Source organism: Mobula hypostoma, chromosome 17, assembly GCF_963921235.1.
Source record: "Mobula hypostoma chromosome 17, sMobHyp1.1, whole genome shotgun sequence".
Classification (NCBI taxonomy): Eukaryota; Metazoa; Chordata; class Chondrichthyes; order Myliobatiformes; family Myliobatidae; genus Mobula; species Mobula hypostoma.
In genome coordinates this window covers 35,404,210-35,427,646 of record NC_086113.1, presented here as the reverse complement: position 1 = coordinate 35,427,646, position 23,437 = coordinate 35,404,210, and the positions used below count along the sequence as shown (strand labels likewise).

The 23,437-nt window shown below is 43.1% G+C and overlaps 1 protein-coding gene across 5 annotated transcripts in view; it reads left to right on the top strand.

The window, feature by feature from the left end:
• Positions 1 to 23,437, top strand: part of fhod3b (formin homology 2 domain containing 3b) — a 591,169-nt gene that overhangs the window by 544,207 nt on the left and 23,525 nt on the right. For 4 of the 5 annotated variants that reach the window (XM_063069714.1, XM_063069713.1, XM_063069712.1 and 1 more), the window contains 3 exons: positions 3,392 to 3,582; positions 10,159 to 10,351; positions 19,035 to 19,058. In XM_063069714.1, coding sequence (XP_062925784.1) covers positions 3,392 to 3,582; positions 10,159 to 10,351; positions 19,035 to 19,058 — 408 coding nt within the window. The remainder of the gene's footprint in view (positions 1 to 3,391; positions 3,583 to 10,158; positions 10,352 to 19,034; positions 19,059 to 23,437) is intronic. The other variant, XM_063069715.1, reaches the window with a different exon arrangement.

Here is a 23,437-nt window from a genome sequence, read left to right as displayed (position 1 = left end):
CTGTTTCCATCCTCACACTGCAGCGGAGTATACTAAACCTGCAAATTATCATCATGAGGAATCAGAGCAACAAGGTAATATGGGCTCTCGAACCTGCTTTGCCTTTCAATATGTGTAACATCAAAGCCGAGTGTATTGTCATAGACAGAGTTGCAATGAAAAACTTACTTGCAGCAGCATCACAGTCATATTGCATTGGAGACACAAAGTTCAAAGTAAATTTATTATCAAAGTACATTTACATCACCATATGCAACCCACTCTGAGATTCAATTTGTTGCGCGCACACCCAGTAACTCCCAGTAACATAATAGAATCAACAGAAGACCACAGCAACAGGATGGACAACCAGGGTGCAAAAGGCAACGAACTGTGCAAATACAAAAAGAAGAAATAATAATAAATACATGATAAATATCAAGAACATGAGATGAAGAGTCATTGAAAGTAAGTCCATAGGTTGTGGGAACAGTTCAGTGATGAGGCAAATGAAGTTGAGTGAAGTTATACCCTCTGGTTTAGGAGCCTGCTGGTTGAGCGGTAATAACTGTTCCTGAACCTGGTGGTGTGTGTTCTGAGGTCCCTGTACCACCTTCCTGATGACAACAGTGAGAAGAAAGTATAACCTGGTTGGTGGGGATCCCTGATGATGGATGCTGCTTTCCTGCGACAGTGCTCTGTGTCGATGTGCTCCGTAGTGGGGAGGGCCTTTCCATGATTGACTAGGCCATATCCACTTCTTTTTGTAGGGTTTTCTGTCGATGGCATTGGTGTTTCCGTACTAGGCAACCAGTCAATATACTCTCCACCACGTCTCTAGAAGTTATTCAAAGTTATAGATGTCATGCTTTCTTCATAATTGCGCTTGTGTTACAGGTCCTCTGCAATGATAACACTGAGTAATTTAAAGTGGCTGACCCTCTCCATCTCTAATCCCCCCAATGAGGACAGGCTCATGGACCTGTAGTTTCCTCCTGCTGAACTCAATAGTCAGTAAGACATGGTTGTTGTTGTGGCACCACTCAGACAGATTTTCAGTCTCCCTCTTGATTTCTATGCTGATTCTTCACCACCTTTGATTTGGTTTACAACAGTGGTGTCCACAGCAAACTTAAATATGGCATTGGAGCTGTGCTTAGCCACACAGCTGTAAGTGTAAACTGAGGAGAGCAGGGGGTTAAGCCCACGACTTTGTGGTGCATCTGTGTTGATGGAGGGTGGAGATTGTGGAAGAGATGTGCCCAATCCAAACTGACTTGGGTCTGCAAAGGAGGAAATCAAGGATCCAATTGCATAAAGTGGTATTGAGGCCAAGGTCTTGAAGTTTATTGATTAGTTTTGAAGGGGATTATAGTATTGAATACTGACATTCACAATATTCACAAGATAAACACAAATTATACAATAATGAAAATAATTGGAACAAAGACCATCCAAATTCCATTGTAGTGCAAACTGGTCAAGGACCTTCTGTTTACTGAGGGAATTCACTGCTGTTGTGATGGTGGCTGTGTACATCCCTCACCCACTGCTGATGCTGGGGAATCGCTTCATGAGTTCTACGGTGCCATCAGTGACGTACAAACCACACACCCTGATGTTTTTTTTCATTGCTGCTGGTAGCTTCAACCATGCTAACTTGAAAACAGTCTTGCCTAAATTCTACCTGCATGTTGATTTTGCTACCAGAGGCGAGCACACATTAGGACCTGGTTTGTACATGTTGATAGCCTTTAGGGAGCACTGTTTTCAATAACCTACCGTACAGTGGCACTGACTTCAACAATAATGAAGTGCTTTGAGTGATAGGATCACAGTAAATCCTATCTTCCTGTTATATTGGACCCCTTCTAGTTCGCTTATTGCTCAAATTGGTCCACTGATGATGCCACCAAGTCCACCCTGTCCCACCTGGAAAATGGTGCCTATATGCTAGGGTGCTGTTTATTAACTCATGCTCAGCATTCAATGCAATCCTACCTCAGAAGCTGGTGGTAAACAGCCCTGGTTGGGTCACAGCACCTCTCTCTGTAACTGGATCCTGGATTTCTTGACAGAAAGGCTGCACTCAGTCCGTGTTGGCAGAAACATCTTTAGCTCCATCACACTGAGCACCGACACTCCCCTGGGCTGCATGCTTAGCCCGCTGCTGCTCACACTGCTGACGCATGACTGCATTCATAGATCCAGTTCAAACCGGTTCATCAACAGTCGTTGGCCTCAACAGCAACAATGGTGAGACAGTATGCAGAGAGGACGTAGAGCCGCTGGGAGAATGGTGTGAGCACAGCAACTTGTGTCTCAGTGTGGATAAGACCAAAGCGATGATTGTGGACTTCAGGAGGATGCAGTCTGACCACTCCTCACAACACAAACGTGGCTGCTCAATGGAGAGGGTTAGGAGCACTGATTTTCTGGGAGTACACGTAATGGGCGATCTCACCTGGTCCCTCAACATCACATCTTTGGTCAGAAAAGTACAGCAGTGTGTCCACATCCTGAGGAGATTGGGGCGAGTTTGGCTTCCCATCTCCCCCCACCCCCGCTATTTTAATTAATTTTTCAGGAGCACCATTGAGAGTGTCACCAGCTGCCTCACACTGTCTGGTATGGGAATTGCAAGGCACCTGGACATGTCCCTTCAAAGGATTGCGAGGACCCTCTTCACCCATTAGAGATATTTATCAGGAGAGCTGCATACGCAGGGCCCTTAGCATTTTCTGTGATCCCTCCCACACATTCAAAAATCTCTTTGACCTTCAGGCTGGAGGTACTGTAGCATTAGGGCAAGAATTGTTAGGATAGGAAACAGCTTCTTTTGATAAACACATGTACAGTTGAATAACAATAAACAAACTTGAAGATTATAGTTAATCTTCTATTGAATCAAGTTCTCAGTTTTATTTGTCAGTGTGCCTTGGACCTGGTATCATTGTCGTTTCACTGCAGTGTACAGTACCGCTCTCCCTGAGCCATAATGGGATGGTGATTTATCTGAGCAAATATTTAGCCCCATTGCTACACTGGTCTAGTGTGATGATCCTGTCTGTTCCACCAATAGTTCTCCTTTTCCTGATAGAATTGAAACTACTGTGCTATATATCTTACATTAGAAATCAGTCTTATCTGTAAACAATCAAAATCATTGAAAGTAAAATAAGCATGATTCTATCCTCGAGCAAAATGTCTCCATAACATCTGGCTTTATTTGTCTCTGAGCTGATCTAACATGTTATTCCTAAATGAATTCTTTTCTGCTGCCACTGTCCTTTAAACTCTTGCTTCTTGGCCATTGTTTTCTTTGACTTCCAGAATTTAAATAAACATAAGTTATACTTAATAAAATGGCTGTGCAGGAAAGATTCACATTTAAAAAATCTGTTATTCTCAGGTTGACTTCAACCAGCTTCAGGAAAATCTTTGTCAATTAGAGCGGAGATGCAAAGCCTCATGGGATCACCTAAAGGCAATTGCAAAACATGAAATGAAGCCCTCCCTTAAGCAGAAAATGTCCGAATCCCTGAAGGATTGTGCTGAGAGGATCATCATTTTAAAAATTGTTCACAGAAGGATAATAAACAGGTACAAGATGAAATGAAGCCCTCTATACTATACTATAAATGATGTAAGTTAAAGGTGTTTCCAGGATAATTCTGTTTCAGTTTTTTTATTTAGTCAAAAGCCATGGAAGTGGCCAAGTTCTCTGCTGCAATTATGTCTCAAATTGAAGGGAAAAAGATATAGAAACTGAAGCTTAGTCAAATGTTAGCAATGAAATGCAGTTGAGTGAGATTATTAAAATATGGTTGTTAGCTGTGAGGGAAAATTTGTCATGAATTTAAAACATTTTTATAAGTGGATTATGAATATATATATATATATATAAAATAAGTTTGCTTTCAATTTTTTTGAAGACAAAAATAATAGCAATGAGTTCAATAAGTTCTACAGGACATTGTATATAAGGAACACAGTCTCAGAACATTTTAATGATGGAAACTGAGCATTGAGAAAAAGATGAAAAATGGTGATGCTATAAATCAGAGTAAGGTTTGATGGGAACAAAGATATTATAGATGCACTCCAATATAGCAGCAAAATGAGTTGTGGATAAGAAGAAGCATGCCAAAAATTGATGAGGCATTGTAATTCCAAGCTATTATCTCTCCTGTCCTCAATGTGTGCTAAGTTCCTGACCTAAAGACCAATCATCTTAAGATTTCATATACCATGGGGTGTTGGAGAAAAATCAGTTAATAACTAAATTTCCAACATTTGACTGAAAATTAATTTCAGGATATGGTTTGGAACAGGGTATTCACCTCCTAATTTGATAAGTATATCATTACTGTGCCAACATATCATTCAAAACTAATGTACTCCAAGTGGAGATCTAGTCAGTCATCCATAAAATCTGACATTTCAGGTGCACATATTATACAGTTTTCCATTCATTGTGTCATGTAGTTGTGGGCATTTCCTGTTCAGATTTGTGACTTGCTCTGGGAATCTAAGGTTATAAAGTGTTCTTCCGGTTTTGCCTCCTCAAAAGAGGTGAAAATCTCTCCTGTGCACCAGATATACTAATTTATAGACATGTTCCTTATGAATGTTTTCCACTGCATCTTGTATGTCATCCAAAAGTAACATGCGGCCGATTAAACATTTTTTTTGCTGTTGTAATGCTGGAAACGTAGGCATTTACCATACAGCAAGGTTCCACAAGCAGCATTGTAATTGTCATCTGTTTTAGTTATTGTTTGAAGGTTGAGCAATTAGCAGGCCTCCCCTTGCTTTACCACTACTTTCTTGGTAGCAAGCTAAAAAGTGAGCTCTGATATACATCTCAGACAGAAGACAACTTCATTATTAAAATCATAATATTATTAATTATTAAAATCTCTGGATTAAGACTTAAACTCACACCTTTTTGTACTTGGAAATAAGAGCACTATCCTAAGCTGAATTTCATGAAGTGGTTAATCCTTGCAGTATATCTGGCACTTGGGGAATTTGCCTCCCTTAATAGACTGAGTAGCATTTCTCCAGTAAATTTACTGGAGCTCGCGCTGTAAAATAAATAGTCCAATAAAATAAAAAGAACAGGCAGACAAATACAAAATCATTTTAGAAAGTTCTTTCTAATGATATGTCATCGTTTATTTTTGTTAGTTACCTTCATTGCCTCAGAACTTATTTGAAAAGCATGGATATGAAAGGCGAATTAACTTGTCTGCCAGATGCATTACTCCCCAGTGTGCTGGGAGGATGCAAAGTGCTGAATCTGTGGTGCTTATTCAGAAAAGATGTTTTTCTCGTAACAATGTCTGGAGAGAGATGAGGGACAGAAATGGGTCAGTAACAGCAGCCCTTTTCAGGGTGTTTGGCCATATATTCAAATAAGAGATTTGGAAGAAGCAGAAATTCTTTGTTAAAGTGCATTTTTGTCAGCCGTTCTTTGAAAGGACATGAGGTTTGATTTTAATTTATGTAAATCGGCATTTTTACAGCTGTAATGACATTGCAGTGGGTTCACTAGCTTTTCTGCCAAAATACTGATGCTTTATTTGGGTCAGTAACTGAACAGTTAAATTCTCATTAGCTAGTCACACAAGCTGTTGTTAAATAATGCAGATTAGAATCACATGACATATATTTCATGCATTGGTTATGCCACAGCCTGTGTGCATTTCTTTCCAGTATATTTCAGGAAAAATGTGGTTACACTGGTGATAGTGTGCAGGAGATTTACAAGGCTGTTGCCACCAATGGAAAATCGTAGTCATGAGGTAGGATTTGATAAGATGGGGCTATTGTTTTCAGAACTTAATTGAAATATATGAAATTATGAAGGGTATAGATAGAGTAAACAGGAAGGATACATTTGCCTGAGCAGACAAATCAAAAACCAAGGGGGTTTATAATAATTGATGGAAAGACTGGACAGAAATTTAAAAAAAAATATCACCTTGGAATATTGTGAGTAGTTTGAGTCCCTCATCTAAGATAAGACTTGCTGGTATGGGGAAGATCCAGAGGAAGATTAATGCGTGAAAAACATTTTATGGTTCTGGGCCTGTACTCGCTGGAGTTTAGAATAAGGAGGGAGGGATCTCAATGAAACCTATTTGAATTTTAAAAGACCTAAATGGAGTGGGTGTGGAGAGGTGGTTTCCTATGGTGGGGGATTCTAAGACCAGAGGGCACAGCCTCCGAGTAGAGGGATGTCCATTTAGAACAGGGATGAAGTGGACTTTCTTTAGCCAGAGGGGTGAATCTGTGGAATTCATTGCCACAGATGGTTGTGGAAGCCAAGACATTGGGCATATTTAAAGAGGAGGTTGATAAGTTCTTGATTAGTGGGGACATCAAAGGTTACGGGGAGAATAGTTGACAATGGGATTGAGAGAGAGAGAGTAAATCCACCATGATGGAATGGCGGAGCCCAGACTCAATGGGCCGAATGGCCTAATACTGCTCCTATATCTTAGGGTCTTATGATCAGAGGTGAGGAACTCACTGCCTGAAAGATGGTAGAATCAGAATCCCTCATCACATCTAAATTGTTTGAACGTATTCTTGAAAAGAAGTAACCCACAGGGCTATAAACCTAGTACTGGAAAATAGGATTAGGCAGCTTTCCGTCTGGCACACATAAAATAGGCTGAATGGCATCCTAGTTGTAAATATATCACATTTCTAAGATGGCACAGTGCACCTACCACTCCATCAGTAGTAGTAGTAGGCAGCCGTCGATCCCAGGGGATCATGGGTTTGCGCTCTGGTGGACTGTGTCCTCTCCAGGGTGCCAGCCTGGGCAGGAAGGTTTAAAGAACCGGCTGTTCCCCATGCAGCGGGTTCCCCCTGTCCACGTCACTGATGTAGTCCAAGGGAAGGGCAAATGTCGATACAGCTTGGCATCAGAGTCATCGCAGAAATTGCCAGAGTGAAGTTGTAACCAACATCAAACTGCCTTAGTGAACCCGGCTCCAGATTTCTTCCTTGGAGTTTACTCCCGAAGCCCTTCCCATGGGTGGGTATGGCCGCAAGGCAGTGAAGGTTTACAATCAGAGTTCTTCTTCTCCGCCACTCCATTAGGTTGAAAGAAATTTCCTCTGGACTCAAAATTGCTCTGTCCTCTCTACCCGAAGATTGAGTGGGCCAGCATAATGCTAAAGTTTACCTGTTCAAATCAGAGCAGTCGTAGAAGTTGGGAGCTTATGCTGTGGTTGCAGAAGATGCTGGTAAGGCTGCACATGGAGTATCATGTTCAGTTGTGGTCCCCATGCTTTAGGAAAGATGCTACTGAACTAGAAAGCGTGCAAAAAAGATTTGCAAGGATGTTGACAGGTCTCAAGGGACTGAGTTTGCCAGGCAAGGACTTTTTACTTTTGAGTGTAGGAGTCTGAGGTGATCTTATCAAGCTGTATAAAATCATGAAGGTCATAGTTAGGATGAATGCACTTGTCTATTTTCTGTGGTCCAGATTCAGAAGTAAAAGGTTTAAGGGGAAAGATGTAATAGGAACCTGAAGTGCAATTTTTTTTATACAGGGGATGATAGTGGTATGGGATAAACTGCCAGAAGAAGTTGTTGAGGCAGGTATAATATCTTTTAAAAGACATGGATAGGAAAGGTTTAGAAGGTTATGGGCCAAACATGGAAAAATGGCATTAACTTGAATAGGCATCTTTGCTGGAATGGACCAATTGAGTCAAAGGGCCTGTTTCTATGCTGTATTACGCCATGACTCCAAGAGAGCAAAAATGTGTGAAGTAGAAGAAGTGTTTTCTCACCAAATTAAGTAAAAGAATCCATTAGTTTGTCCAGATGGTTGGCAAACATTTTCTGTCCAATATGTTGGAAAGTCCTGTGATTCCTATCGAAGAGAAAAAGAGAGTCAGATGGAAGGAAGCATAGTCAGGCTTTTTGAGAGAGTTTTGGGTGCAATCAGGAATTTAAGCAGAGAGGTACAAACAAGTTGGCAGCTTTGGAAATTTTGAAGTATGTTCGCACATCACATTTTTTAAGATCCATTAAACCTTTGGAGGATTAAGATACGCAAGCACGTATGCTGCAGATGCTGGAAATTCAAGCAACACACACAAAAAAATGCTGGTGAACACAGCAGGCCAGGCAACATCTATAGGAAGAGGTACAGTCAACATTTCGGGCCGAGACCCTTCATCAGGAGGATTAAGATGCTCTATTTTGTCTAAACATAGGAAGATAAAATATTTGTTATTTGAATCTAACTTTCATTTTCCTGTGAAATTAAGTGGTTTAATAGTTCTCACTAGTCTACACCTCCCAACAGAATGTTTTGAAGAGACTGAAAGAATTATGTCAAATCATCTGGTCACACTATCACAGTTAGGCATAGGGAGTCATAGAATACTCCAGCACCAAAACAGGTCCTTTGGCCATTACAGAATTATTAATCTGCTTAGTCCCATTGACCTGCACCTGGATTGTAGCCCTCCTTTCTCCTCCCATCCATGTACCTAACAAAAATTTCTCTTAAATATTGAAGTTGAATCTGAACCCACCACACTTGAGTGTAAAACGTCACATTGAGAAGGGAAGATGTTCAAAGTGGTAGTTGATTCTATACTATAGGAAGGGGAATTCAGGAGAACGCATACCAGTCCTGTCCCCAATACATTGATACGATCATGAAGAAGGTATGCCACCAGCTATGCATCATAAGGAGTTTGAGGAGATTTGGTTGTTACTAAAGATTCTTGCAAGTTTCTATAGATACACAGTGTCGTGGAGGTGTAGCATTTAATATAACAGTATTACAGTGCCAATGACCCGGGTTCAATTCTGTTGCTCTCTGTGAACAGTTCGCTCATTTTCTCTGTGGGTTTGCTCCAGAGGTATGGGGTTAGTTGGTCGCATAGGTGTAATTAGGTGGTGTAGGCTTCTTTGGCCAGAAGGGCTGGTTACTGTGCTGCATCTCTAAATAAAATTAATTAATTAATGCTGTCATTATTACAATTTGGTCATTACTATATAACGTTTATGGGAGCTTGCTGCACATAAATTAGCTGCCGTGTTTCCTACACTACAATATTGGCAACAGTATTAGTATGAAACGTTTGAAGATATTCTGAGGAACTGGAAAGATCTATAAAGATGCATGACTCTTTCATTGAATAAAAAAATCAGTGGATCTTCTCAGAGATTCACCACTTCACGGAGAAAGCTGTGCTGTTCTGCACTCTAGAAAATTAAGTTTTACTCTTTTGCAGTTGTGCTTTCCTATGGCCTGTCTTTAGGGGATATTATGATTATTTTCAATGTCTAAAATTTCCCCAGGTGCCTGTAAATGGTTTCCCCAGTAACAGTTGGAATGGTGGAATCATCTAATAGTTTTATCTTGAATAATCCAGCAGGATGCAGAAGTTGTAGAATCTCCTGATGTGTGCCAAAAAAGCACTGTGCAAACTTGGACCAAAACATTCATCGTAGGTGCAGTTGAGCATTTATTTTTCAAAACTCATCCCCTAAGTTTTGTTGTATGTGTTTGAAGTTTCCATTTGTTTATTCTTTGAATGAGTATTATAGTGACTTTGTGAAAGCAATTGGGTATGTACCTGTTTCATCTGTTGTTCATTTCAACAAAAGTCCCCACAGTTGTAATTTTTGCTTTATTTTCCAAAAGGTTAAGAGCAGTATAAATGCCAATTAAATGCATACGTGGGCCACTGTAGCCACTGTATCAAGTTCTGGATCAGAACTTCATACAGTAGTCCATGTATGCATTTCCAAATGAGCTCTGGATCAGTGGCCAAAGAATCAGAGCTAAAATCTGTCCATCTATCAAATAAGCAAGAATAGCTGTGTTATATCTGAAACCTATTCTGCCAGATCCCTGACTGAAGTGAAATCATCCCATCTTCCCAGATCATCTGAGTATAACTCTCGTCTATAACTTTATGTGTGTTGGGGAAGCTGTTTGCAGAAATGAATCTGTAAGGAATGCTGCTGTAAACAACATCCCATTCAATGTTTGCAACACTATCACTACTCATCATGTTAACTGTCACGCATGCACAATTTGTTCCAGTGGTCACGTATTCACAAATGCAAAGTGGAAGGAATGAACAGGTTATATCATACAGATTCTGATCTTCGTCTTTTGTCTCCTAGATTCCATGCCTTTCTGCTGTTCATGGGACATCCCCCACATGCAATCCGAGATGTGAACATTCACAAATTCTGTAAGATTATCAGTGAATTTGCTCTTGAATATCGAACCACCAGGGAGCGAGTATTGCAGCAAAAACAGAAACGAGCCAATCATAGAGAGAGAAACAAGACCAGAGGCAAAATGATTACAGATGTAAGTAAAATCATTATTTTTTGTTGCCAGTAGACAGGATGGATGAATATCCACTTTGCCAGAGCTTCAGGTTCTCAACACCAGGTTTTGTGCATCTGCTGATGTCCATGAGCGGATTGTTCAGCTTTCTCACATGAGAATAAAAAAAAATACTTTTGTGAGAATGTTCTGCCACTCTCAGGATGTGTTCAAGGACAATCTCAAAGAGGAACATTTTCTGTCATCACCTCCTTGTCCTTCAGTATATCTCATGGTGAGTGAGATGTCACTTGGACGGCCAGATGCAGACCCACCTTCAATCTGGATAAGGAAAATCCAATCAACACACGCAAGATGCTGGAGGAAGTCAGCAGGCCAGGGGAAGTTTGAGGGGATCATGAGGGGAACATGAGGAAAAAACAATTCTGTATGACGGCCAGGATGGAAGCACAATTAGAATGATAAGTGGGGACATGGGTACAGACCTGAAATTAAAATAGATAAATGTTAATATGTACAGTATATTTTAGAATTTTTGTTGTAGGGCGAGGCTTTTTATATTTGCTACATAAATATAGGGATGGGCTAGCTATGCAGTTCATTTTGACCCATGCCTGTAAATGTGGGGTGGCACTGAAGTGAATGTATTCAATTTCCAGTCATGCTTTTCACAGTCAAATCCCAACATCCTTTAAGTTGCTCTCTTCTGGATTATTTTAGCAGCTAGAATATTGTACTTAGAAGACTGAGGGAAGATTTGATATAGGTATACAAAATTATGAGGTGTAAGATGGGGTAAATGCAAGCAGGCTTTTTCCACTGAGGTTGGGTGGGAGTACAACTAGAGGTCAGGGGTCAAGGGTGAAAGGTGAAAAGTTTAAGGTGAACATGAAGGGAAACTTCTTCACTCAGATGGTCATAACAGTGTGGAGTGAACTGCCCGTGCAAGTGGTACATGTGAGCTCGGTTTCAACATTTAAGAGAAGTTTGGATAGGTACATGGATGGTAGGTACATGGACTATGATCCTGGTGCAGATTGATGGGAGTAGGCAGTTTAAATAGTTTGGCATGAACTAGATAGGCTGGAAGGCTTGTTTCTGAGCTGTACTTTTCTAAGACTCTACTGTATTTTTTAACCATGCAGAGCATTTTAAGCACAGTTGCGCCAATGATTGATGAAGTGGTAAGATGACCTATTTTGGCTCAGCATTGGCCTTTGAAAAGATCCCAAATCTAATTTGTTTTGCTTACTGTCACTGAGTGCTCCAATAGTATCCATTCTCCTAGATACAATGTGAGAGATAGTAAGTACATAAATCACTCAAAAAGAACAGTTAATCCTGTTGGGAACAGCCAGTGGTGTTGTATTATCCAAATCCATTTGGTAGAATATTAAACTTTCACTTAAAGGTTTTAAGTCAACATTTAATAGAATTGAATCTAAAATTGTTGCAGTGCTCAAGGATTGTTGATACTTGAGATGAAGGTGCTTTGCCCAACTTGTCACTCAATGCGCCCTGAGTCCTGAAACCCAGATGTTCCCTTAATCAATGAATCACGACTATAGAATTAAACTACCTGCCATTCTTCTAGCAATAGACATCTAAGATTAACTCAGTCACAGAAGTGGTGTTCCACTTTCTCTGAAGATGTACTGAAGTATTGATTGTTCAGAAGAAACTGCATTTTTAAATTATTTTGGATAATTAGCTGTTGTCTTTCATTGTAAGGATGTATAATGCTACATGTGGGAAAAAATGTGATAGTTGAACCTCAGCACATAATCTATCCAGCCATTAGCTCTTCATGGGTAACTGGCTACCAAACACATACATCACTAATCATTTGAGCAATCTCTTTAGGAAATGGGAACTGTCAAGTTGGGCACATTATTCTTCTACAGAACAATGCATATATCTTTCCAGCTCTAAGATGTGGCTATTGCCTAGATACTATTATAAATTCCCACCAGCTTGCCAAAAACAGCCAGTGAACAATGAGCACAGCTGTGTGTAATGTATTTTGAGAGTGTTGTGACCACCTCCATCACTATTTGGTTCCGACGTCAGGATCTAATTTGTAGGTGGATTTATTTATAAATAAGCTTTAATTAAGAATATTCCCAAGATAGCCACAATGTTGATAAACTACTTTGATTCACTGACTTACTGGCTGAGAGCAGGGGCAGATGGCGGAGGAGGCGTGTGGCCTTGGACGTAGCGAGGATTAGGTGTCAGGCCACGGTGTCGCCTGTTTGAAGCTGCCGGGAGAGAGGCATCAGAGCTGGTGTGTTCCACTGGGGGAAGTGTGGTTGTGTTGTGGTCGCCCACAGATCTCTGTGGCATTCAGTTAGACTCCAGGCGGCAGGCTGCAGCGTCACCTATTTACAGCTGCTGGGAGAGAAACATCGAAGCTGATGCGCTCCACCAGGAATGGCACGGCGAAGCTTCCGTGCAGGAGTTGGTGCTGCCCCTCACCCCCAGTGTTGGCTCGGCAGAACAATGGACTCCGGATCTGGACTATATACATGTGTAGCCCCCCCAGCCACCCTCAGGGTCGCTCGGCTCGCTGTCGTCTAGGGAAACAGCCTCAGCCCCGCCAAACTGAATAATTCGTTTGTGTGGATGCTGTGTGATGTACCCCACCCCGCCCAAATAACAGACAATACACCAGATGCAATTAAATGATATACAGTTTATAGATATTACTGGAACTATATAATTAAGGGAGAATAAAATATGAAAGGAAAATAAAAGGGCGCCACACTTATCAAAGTTCAATCTCTTCATGCACAAAAACCGTTGGAGCTCAAGGACCTTCTTCACCCTGCGACCCCTCGGACCACCTCGACCAGCCGCCTGGGACCAACAATGGTGGTCGACCAGACGCTCCACACGAGTCCATCTCCGTCTCTTCTCCTCGCCGAATGCCCCTCTTAGGGTCTGACCCTGTTCGCGGACATCACAGCACCTGGTCCATCCTCTGTCTCGCTCTCCCGCCTTCTGCCCCAGAACCCCACGCATACAGTATCTTCAAATACACCAAAACCATAACAACTATCCCAATTGGTTAATAACATAGTTCTTATCACACTCTAAACAAAAACAAGCTGCTAGCGCAAACTTTCTCAGTGTTTAAAACAAAGCCACATTCCCCAGATTAACATAACAAAGACGCCATTTTAATTAGCCTCCGCAGTAACATAAAAGTTGAAACCCCCTTACACTCTCCCCCCACCAAATAAAGTCATGTCCTCATGACTTCGAAATAACTCGCCAACCAGTCCTGCAGACACACAACACACCCATACACAGATACACACAGTGACAGTGCTCCCCAAACAGCGGACCTTACTCCCGTCCCACGGGCGCTACATAGGCCAACCTATCTGGGAGCTTCTTAACCCTCTGAGACCTCCGTACCCCCTCACCTAAACCCAAAAGGCTCAGACACTACGAGGGATACCTCGGGCGTGCTTGCCAACTCCTCTCTCACTCAGGCCACCACTACAGCTCGGAGCCCCCTGTCCCGTGTCCGGGGCCCCGCCTCTCCTCCTTCCTGATCCTGCCGTAACTCAGACTGCCCACAGCTAGCCCTCCCCACTACACCTGACTCAGTGGGAGAAGGGCCAAAGGTCTCTTCCTCAATCACGGGAAAGTTAGCGAAAGGCAGCATGTACCACATGTGTAGCACATCATCCTTCGAACCCGTATCCTTCCTCATTCCCTCGATCGGTAGCTGCTGTTTGAGTTTCTCCAAACTGAAACATTTAGCCGGGGCTACCCCTTCAGCCTCCTGCAGTCGAGACGTCAGCTTCTTCGGGGACTCCTTCAACTCTCGCCACAGCCTCAGCAGCTCTGACTCAGGATCCCTGGCCATCTCCATCTGGGACGCAGTTACCCCACCGGCATCTTCCACCCTGACCTGAAAAGCAGCAGTTAAAGAATGTTCAGCCTCCGGTTGTTTCTTCCTGAGGACGTCTTCCAGGTCAACTTTCAGTTTTTCCACTTCATTTAAACTCGCGATAGTCACCTTCAGGTTCCTTTCAAGCATCCGCCTCCCTTTTCCGAGATCTGTCCTCCATTTCTTCACCTCCTCGGGAGTGTAGTCAAACTCCCGTCCCTGGGCTCTCGGTTTTCTGTTGACCTTAGTCAGAACACTTCCTTGATCTTCCCCAACTTGTAGGTCTTCCAATCTTTTCTGAATTGACGTCTTGAGTTTCTGCTGATCCCTTCGAAGGTAGGTCCTTGCTTCTTCTCGCTGGATTAATTCATCAGTACATGACCGTAGTGCGGTGCAAATCCCCTCTCTTCCCTCTGTCTCATTCAGATTGACGACCTGGGTTTCCATCCCCCGGTCCACCACCGTCTGTCCCAACACCAGGAAGTTCAACTGGTATGTCGGGTCAGTTTTCTCACATTGCACCAAACTCCTCCAGCCAAAAACTCCTCCACATTTGACACTTCACTTCGGTCGCCCGGGCTCAGCCACTCGCCTTGCCTCATAGTCCCCCCAGGTGAATCCAAGCTCTAGGTGGTCATCCACATACGTCAAAACTCCACACACCTTCACTTCCCCCATGGTCTTCCTCATGCCCCGCGGGAAGGATGCAGGGGCTCCGGATATGCCCTTGGGCATCTTTTCGGATCGGAAGAATCCTTGGGAACTAGAAAAGGCCATCGTCAGCTCAACAGCCGCACTCCTCAGGATCTGGCAACGTCCACTCCTCAGATGCAGCACATTAAACCACATCGCATCATCCACACACACGCTGCCTTCATCTCCCACGCCGCTAGGGTCCAGATGCTGCGACCTCTCTCTCACTGAGGTGTCTTCAGCGGTCAACTCTCCTCCCTCGTGGTAGTTCGGAGCATCTACTAAGAGGGTCTCACCCTCAGCTACTTTCCCCAGGCCGTACCACCGCTGGGTCTCGTTTAAATTCGGTACCGGCTCAAGGCTGCTACACACGTCCTCAGAAGCAACTCGACACACTGGGTGCCCAGAAAATGCCTCCATGACTTCCAGGGTCATTAACCAATCATCATCTTCTGGATAACTACTGCCACTAGTACCCAAAGTCTCCGGTGCCCTTGCGGTTGTCAAGGGTAAATGCTTCAGACACCGGTTGTAAAACGAACTGTACAACAACTTGATCTGCGCCCCAGGGTCGAGGATAGCTTTGGCATCGCTTCCCTCTGTCCATAGCGACACCCTGGGGCGTGGCCCCTCTAAGCCTTCAGGAATAGGATCTTTTCCTTTTGGAAGTTCATCGGTGCATTGCTGGGAACGTGCTTCCCCAGAGACCCCAAGCCGTTCCCCCCATTGGGCCTCCACTAAGTTTCCCGACACCTCTCTGATCAACTGAAGGAGGGGCTGATCCCCTGAAATGATCCCCCTGGCACTGTAAGCAATTTAGCCGCCCTCCTAGCCAGAGAAGACACACTGAAAAATTTCCCCCCTCTTTCAAATAACTGACAGCTGTCACTACGGTGTAAGTGAACCTGACAGCTCTAACACCGTCACCAGCCTGCCTACTTAAATGTTCAACCAATCCCTGTCGCTCTCCCTCAACCGAGCACTGCCACTCATCTAACAACTGAGAGATCCGCTCCGCCCACGTCTCGCACACCTCCACCCCTCTTGGGGTGGACACTATCCCAAGTGCCAGGCGGAGCCTGCCAGAGCTAGAACATTTATTCGCAGTCCCTACCTCCAAATCAGACCACTCTTTCCTCTCTCTCCCAACTGCATGGACCGCCCCGAGTGCCACCTCCAACTCGTCAATGCCAGCCCGAATTCGGAACAAAGACCTCACCCACCATGCATACAGCAATCACCAGCAAATAACCCAGAGAGACACACATTACAGATTTAAACAGGGCACCCACACAGCATACCAACAGACCCAATCCCGGACAAAGCCCACACAATGCAGCCCCCCCGGCCGCCCTCAGGGTTGCTCCGCTCGCTGTCGTCTAGGGAAACAGCCTCAGCCCCACCAAACTGGATAATTCGTTTGTGTGGATGCTGTGTGATGTACCCCACCCCGCCCAACTAACAGGCAATACACCAGATGCAATTAAATGATCTACAGTTTATAGATATTACTGGAACTATATAATTAAGAGAGAATAAAATATGAAAGGAAAATAAAAGGCGCCACACTTATCAAAGTTCAATCTCTTCGTGCACAAAACAGTTGGAGCTCAAGGATCTTCTTCTTCACCCTGCGACCCCCTCGGACCACCTCGACCAGCCGCCTGGGTCCAACAACGGTGGTCGACCAGACGCTCCACTTGAGTCCGTCTCCGCCTCCTCTCCTCGCCGAACGCCCCTCTCGGGGTCTGACCCCATTTGCGGACATCACAGCACCTGGTCCATCCTCTGTCTTGCTCTCCCGCCTTCTGCCCCAAAACCCCGCGCATACAGTATCTTCAAATACACCAAAACCATAACAACTATCCCAATTGGTTAATAACATATTTCTTATCACACTCTAAACCAAAACAAGCTGCTAGCGCAAACTTTCTCAGCGTTTAACACAACAAAGCCGCATTCCCCAGATTAACATAACAAAGAGGCCATTTTAATTAGCCTCCGCAGTAACATAAAAGTCGAAACCCCCTTACACATGTATATTTTGCGTGATTGTATCACAGATTTCCTATACGTGCTTGCATCACTGATATCCTATATGTGCTTGCTGCCTTGTATATGAGAGGACTAGGCTTTAAGCACGGTGTCACCTTTTTACAACAGTCGGGAGAGAGGTGTCGGAACTAATGTTCTCCACTGGGCGATGTAACGCAGCATCCCCGCTGGAGTCGTTTCTGCACTCGCTAGTGTTCGCTCGGCAGAAGACAAACTCTATTGTAATCTGCAGATTACAGTGATGTTGGATGGCTTGTTTGGATTCTTTTATTGAGTGGCTGTATCTTTCTATCATACACATACTACAAGGGGTGATTAATAAGTTTGTGGCCTAAGGTAGAAGGAGTCAATTTTAGAAAACCTAGCACATTTATTTTTCAACATAGTCCCCTCCCACATTTACACACTTAGTCCAGCGGTCGTGGAGCATACGGATCCCTTCTTTGCAGAAGTCGGCGTCTTGGACCTCCAGAAAGTGGTCCGCAGCAGGGGTGATTGATATTTTGTGGCCTCAGGTAGAAGGAGATGAGTTATTAACTTCAAACTTTCTGCATAATCACTCAAAGAGTTGAACTGCACGTGCATGTAATGAGAGCTGTATAACTCATCTCCTTCTGCCTTAGGCCACAAACTTATCAATCACCCCTGCTGTGGACCACTTTCTGGAGGTCCAAGACGCAGACTTCTGCAAAGAAGGGATCCGTATGCTCCACGACCGCTGGACTAAGTGTGTAAATGTAGGAGGGGACTATGTTGAAAGATAAATGTGCTAGGTATTCTAAGATTGACTCCTTCTACCTTAGGCCACGAACTTACCAATCACCCCTTGTATGTGTGCTCTGTGTTGTGTGTGACTGTTGGTACTGTGTTTTGCACCTTGACACTGCAGTAATGGTGCATTTGGCTGTACTCATGTATGGTTGTATGACAATTAAACTTTAATTGAAACTTGCCTTAACTGAGGAAGTGATCACATTTCAAGGTATTTAATTAATTGCAAAGCACTTTTCGACATTATGAGGTTGTAAGAAGCACATTTGCTGCAGAGCTAACATATTGTTGATTATAGTGATAGAGTTAGTCCCATCACACATGCATCAGTCCAACTTGCATTATATATAATTAAAAGATTATTAATCAGGATCTTAGAAGAATTCCAAAGTTTGGGGATCAAAGTTGCTTGACTTACAGGAGTGCAAAGATTTAAGCCTGTCAACTCCCGTGACGAATTTCTCAGGGGGACTGGTAATGCAAAACATTTATATTTTATTTAGCCCTCGTTGAAGTTCTTTGGTAAGAAGGCCTCATGTGGTGCTTTCACCTCAAGAACTTTGAATTAGCAACCTTAATTTAACCTTCTGCTGCTGAAACCATCATTCCAGTTTGATCTCACACACCCCTTTTCAACATTAATTTTAAGGCAGCTGTTTGCTGCTCTTTGTTCAGTTTTCTACTCAGTTTGTAGTTTTTTATGCAATAAAGCAAACTGCCTGGATATAGCCAGAGAATGTTACAAGATCATGCACGTAACAGTTACCAGAACAGATTAGGTACCGTATTATCTAACGTGTGGTTTTAAAAATTTCCTTTACCTATACAGCACGAGGCAGGGGTCACATGAGTGCAACCCCAACAACATGTAAGATACATTTGGGATTGACATTAAATATTGGCCTTCCTAATGTTACTCACAGATGACAAGCAGAAGAACCATCTGATTGACCTGAATTATTGAATTCCATTTTTGATGTATTAAAATTAATGAACTGGTCAATGTTAATAAACCAAAGACTCAAATGATTTGCACAGGATAAGATTAGTCATACTACCTGGTCAGTACCAATTAGTATCACCTGCCACTATTCATTATGTCTATGTAATGAATATTATAGCAGTCTGTACAGCTTTACAGCAGACCTTGTGTATTGCTATTCATTTATTTTATTTCTTCAATTTTCAAATGTCTTGTGTTACCCTTCTAATTCTCTGTTTACCTTTCTATAAACTCACGTGTTTCCGCCTTCATTTTCTTCTCCTTCCATTTCCTTTCAGACTGATGAAGATGATGATGGTGAGGTATGGTTGTTGTCTCGGGTTGTGGAGACTTTTATCTTATGGAAGCGTTGTCACTAAATTCATTTTGATGCTTTCTGTGCTACTAACATTGTAATGGCCAACATGAGCAAATGATAGCCAGACCCTCATGTTTAATTACACCCTTTCAAACAACATTAACTTGCTGGCCTTGCTTCTGAGTGTTTTGACAGCATAATTTCATGCGTACTAATATCTGGAGAATTTGTGCTACTCTAATTTGTTAGTTAGGGATTGTGACGGTTCTTGATTCTTTCCAGATGCAGATGTCACAGAGTTTCCTCAAATTCTTCTAATGCTGACTGCAGACATCAAACTTTACTTGTCATTATTTAATCTGATAATGTGCATACCGACATCTACATTTGGAATATATTTTCATTTGTGGTTACATGATTAATATTACTTCTAATTTTTGTTTAGCTGCAGATTGTTCATTTGAAATTGGCCCTTTAATCAGCTTTGTTTATCCATAAAAATCTCCAGCTAATTCTCTCTGAATACCATACGTGCCTCGTAAACTTGTGCTCACTACGCTGGTTGTTAATGCAGCAAGGCAGGTCATAATACTCAACAGACAGAGGAAAAATAATGTACATTTCAGAAATCTGTTATAAAATCAGATGATAGAAATTCACTACAGTTTTATTCATAAGCAGACTGCCATTTTCTGCAGAATATATTATTGTTAATAGATTGCATTTTGGTTGCTTGGACGTCTGATGGTTATGGTGATGCCTTAAATCTAAATGTTTTATTTTTCAGAAAATAAATGAAGCTTTCATTTAGTTTACGATTTTTTAAATTAAAAAAATCCTGCCTTTTACCAATGAATCTGTGAACTATAAGAAATTACTGGATATTACTTTAATGTTTTGCCTGATAATGTTTGTTGAAGCATTACTGATGACCCCAGCATATAGATGGATAATCTAATACTATGCAATGATCATACCATGTACAGTATATTGGAAATATAAAGGGTTACCCCGCAGAAGGAAGTTCATTCTGTTTTTCACTGAGGAATAAGTTATTAGTCCTACTAAATTATTTTGCCATGACTTGGAGTTTGCCTTGTGTTGAAAATAAGTTTGCTTGTCAAGTGTATAATATTTGAATTAAGTTTTGATAATTTTGGTGGCAGCGGAGCTGACTTTACCATAATAAGCTGCTTACTGGGATGTCCCTTGCTGCCAACATTATGTCATTCACCCTTTGTGATGCATTGCTCTGCTATTGTACAACCTAGTGAAACATCAAGTTTGGGTTCTGTGCTTTAAATATATTAAAGAGATATCAGTCCATTTCAGATAGAAGACTTGCCTGAATCTTCAAGTAACTGTTACAAAAGTACATTTAAAGGCACATTTCTATAGTCAGGAAGAGGGAGAAAAGTCAAATAGAAATGGCCCTCCACAATTTTCATGTGTGTGGCTATAAATAAACAGTTAAATGCAATGATTTGTCAGTCTAATAAACTGAACGCAGAATTGTTAAGGTGCTCAGACGGCAGCCCTGGGTAGAATACAAAGTACACCGATCATTTCTAAAATATTGCACGAAATCTAACTGGTTGCATCACAGCCTGGTATGGAATCACCAATGACAAACAAGAGAAAGTCTGCAGATGCTGGAAATCCAAGCAACACACACAAAATGCTGGAGCAACTCAGCAGGACAGGCAGCATCTATGGAAAAAAAGTACAGTTAATGGTTCAGGCTGAAACCCTTCAGCAGGACTGGAGGAAAAAAAACGCTGAGGAGTAGATTTGAAAGGTGGGTGGAGGGAAAAGAGAAATACCAGGTGATAAGTGAAACTTGGAGGGGGAAGGATGAAGCAAAGAGCTAGGAAGTTGATTGGTGAAAGAGACAGAAGGCTGTGGAAGAAAGAAGAAATGATGGGGGGAGGAGCACCAGAGGGAGGTGATGGCGGGCAAGAAGATAATATAAGAGAAGAACAAGGGCATGGGAAGTGCTGAGGTGGGGGGGGGGAGGTGGTAGGCATTACTAGAAGTTTGAGTAATCAATGTTCATGCCATCAGGTTGGAGGCTACCCAAAAGGAATATAAGGTGTTGTTCCTCCAACCTAAGTGTGGCCTTATTCTGGCAGTGGAGGGGGCCATGGATGGACATATCGGAATGGGAATAGGAAGTAGAATTAAAATGGGTGGCCACTGGGAGAGCCTACTTATTCTGGCAGGCAGAGCGTAGGTGCTCGGCGAACCAGTCTCCCAATCTACGTCGGGTCTCACCAATATACAAGAGGCCACACTGGGAGCACCAAAAACAGTATATGACCCCAACAGACTTGGAGGTGAGTGTTGCCTGGCCTGGAAGGACTGTTTGGGGCCCTGAATGGTGGTGAGGGAGAAGCTGTAGGGTGGGTGAAGCACTTGTTCAGCTTGCAAGGATAAGTGTAAGGAGGGAGCTCAGTGGGGAGGGATACATGGATAAGGGAGTCGCATAGGGAGCGATCCCTGTAGAAAGTGTTCAGTCGTGGGATCCAATTGGAGTTGGCAGAAGTTTCGGTGAATTATGTGCTGGATGTAGAGGCTGGTGGGGTGGTAGGTGAAGACAAGAGGAACCCTATCCCTGGTAGCATGGCAGGAGGATGGGGTAAGAGTGGATGTGCATGAAATGGAAGAGATGTGGTTGAGGGCAGCATTAATGGTGGATAAAGGGAAGCCTCTTTCTTTGAAAAAGGAGGACATCTCCTTTGTTCTAGAATGAAAAGCCTCATTCTGAGAGCGGATGCAGCAGTGATGGAGGAATTGAGAGAAAGGGATGGCAGATTTACAAGTAGTAGGGTGGGACGTATGATCCAGGTAGCTGTGAGAGTCTGTTGGTTTATAATCCACATTGGTGGATAAGCTGTCAATGGAAATAGAAACAGTGAGATCAAGAAAGGGAAGGGGGGTGTCGGAAATGGACCAGGTGAATTTAAGGGATGGGTGGAAGTTGGAGGCAAAGTGGATGAAATCAATGAGTTCAGCTTGGGTGCAGGAAGCAGCACCAATGCACTCGTGGATGTAGCTTCGGAAAAGTGTTGGACGGTTACCAGTGTAGGCTTACAACATAGACTGTTCCATATAGCCAACAAACAGGCAGCTATAGCTGGGACCCATGTGACTGCCCATGGATACCCCCTTTGTTTGAAGGAAATGGGAGGACCCAAATGAGAAATTATTTAGAGTGAGCACAAGTTCCGCTAGGCGGAGGAGAGTGGTGGTGGAGGGGATCTGGTGTCCAGAAAGAAATGGAGAGCTTTGAGGCCTTCCTGGTGGGGAATGGAGGTGTACAGGGACTGGACATCCATAGTAAAAGTAAGATGATGGGGCTTGGGAACCTGAAATCCTTGAAAAGATCAAGAGTGTCTGAGGTATCACAGGTATAGGTGGGAACAGACTAAACCGGGGTGGTGGGGAGTAAAACAGAGTCGAGGTATGCAGATAAACAGTCGGTCTACCTGGACAAACAGGTTTATTGATTTTGGGTAGGAGGTAGAAATGGGAGATGTGGGGTGCAGGAACAATGAGGTTGGTGACAGTGGATGGAGGATCCCCAGAGTCAATAAGGTTGGTGATGGTGTGGGAGCCTGGTGTTTCCTAGTGGTGTTCTTTTCGAGGGGTAAGTAAGAGGAGGTGTCTGAGAGTTGGCGCTGGACCTCAACAAGGTGGAGCTCAGCTTGCCAGACTACTACAGCACCTCCCTTATCTGAGGATTTGATGGTGAGGTTAGGATTAGTGCGAAGGGAGTGGAGCTGAGCATTGGGAAGGAGTGAGGTTGGAATAGGAGAGAGGAGTGTTGAAGTTTAGACGGTTAATGTCCTGTCGGCAGTGGAATCACCAATGACCAGGAATGAAAAAGGATGGATGTAATGGATGTAGCCCGGTCCATCACTGACGAGGTACATCCATCATTGAGTACATTTATATGGGGCACTGGCACAAGAAAGTAGGAGCCATCATTGAAACCCTAGCTATCCAGGTCATGCCCTCTTCTCACTACTACCATTGAGCAGGAGATAGAGAAGCCTTAGGTCCCACATCACCAGGTTCAGGAACAGTTACTACCCTACAACCATCTGGCTCCTGAACTGGTGTGGATAACTTCATTCACCAACACTCTGAACTGGTTATATGGCCTACAGACTCACTTTCACGGTCTCTTTACAACCCTTATTCTCAGTATTATTTTTATTTCCACAGTTTGCCGTCTTTTGCACATTAGTTGTTTGTCAGTCTTTGTCTATGTGAAGTAGTACACACAAAATATTGGAGGAACTCAGCAGGCCAGATAGCACCTCTGGAAAAAGAGTAAACAGTCAATATTTTGGGCCAAAACCCTTCATCAGGACTGCA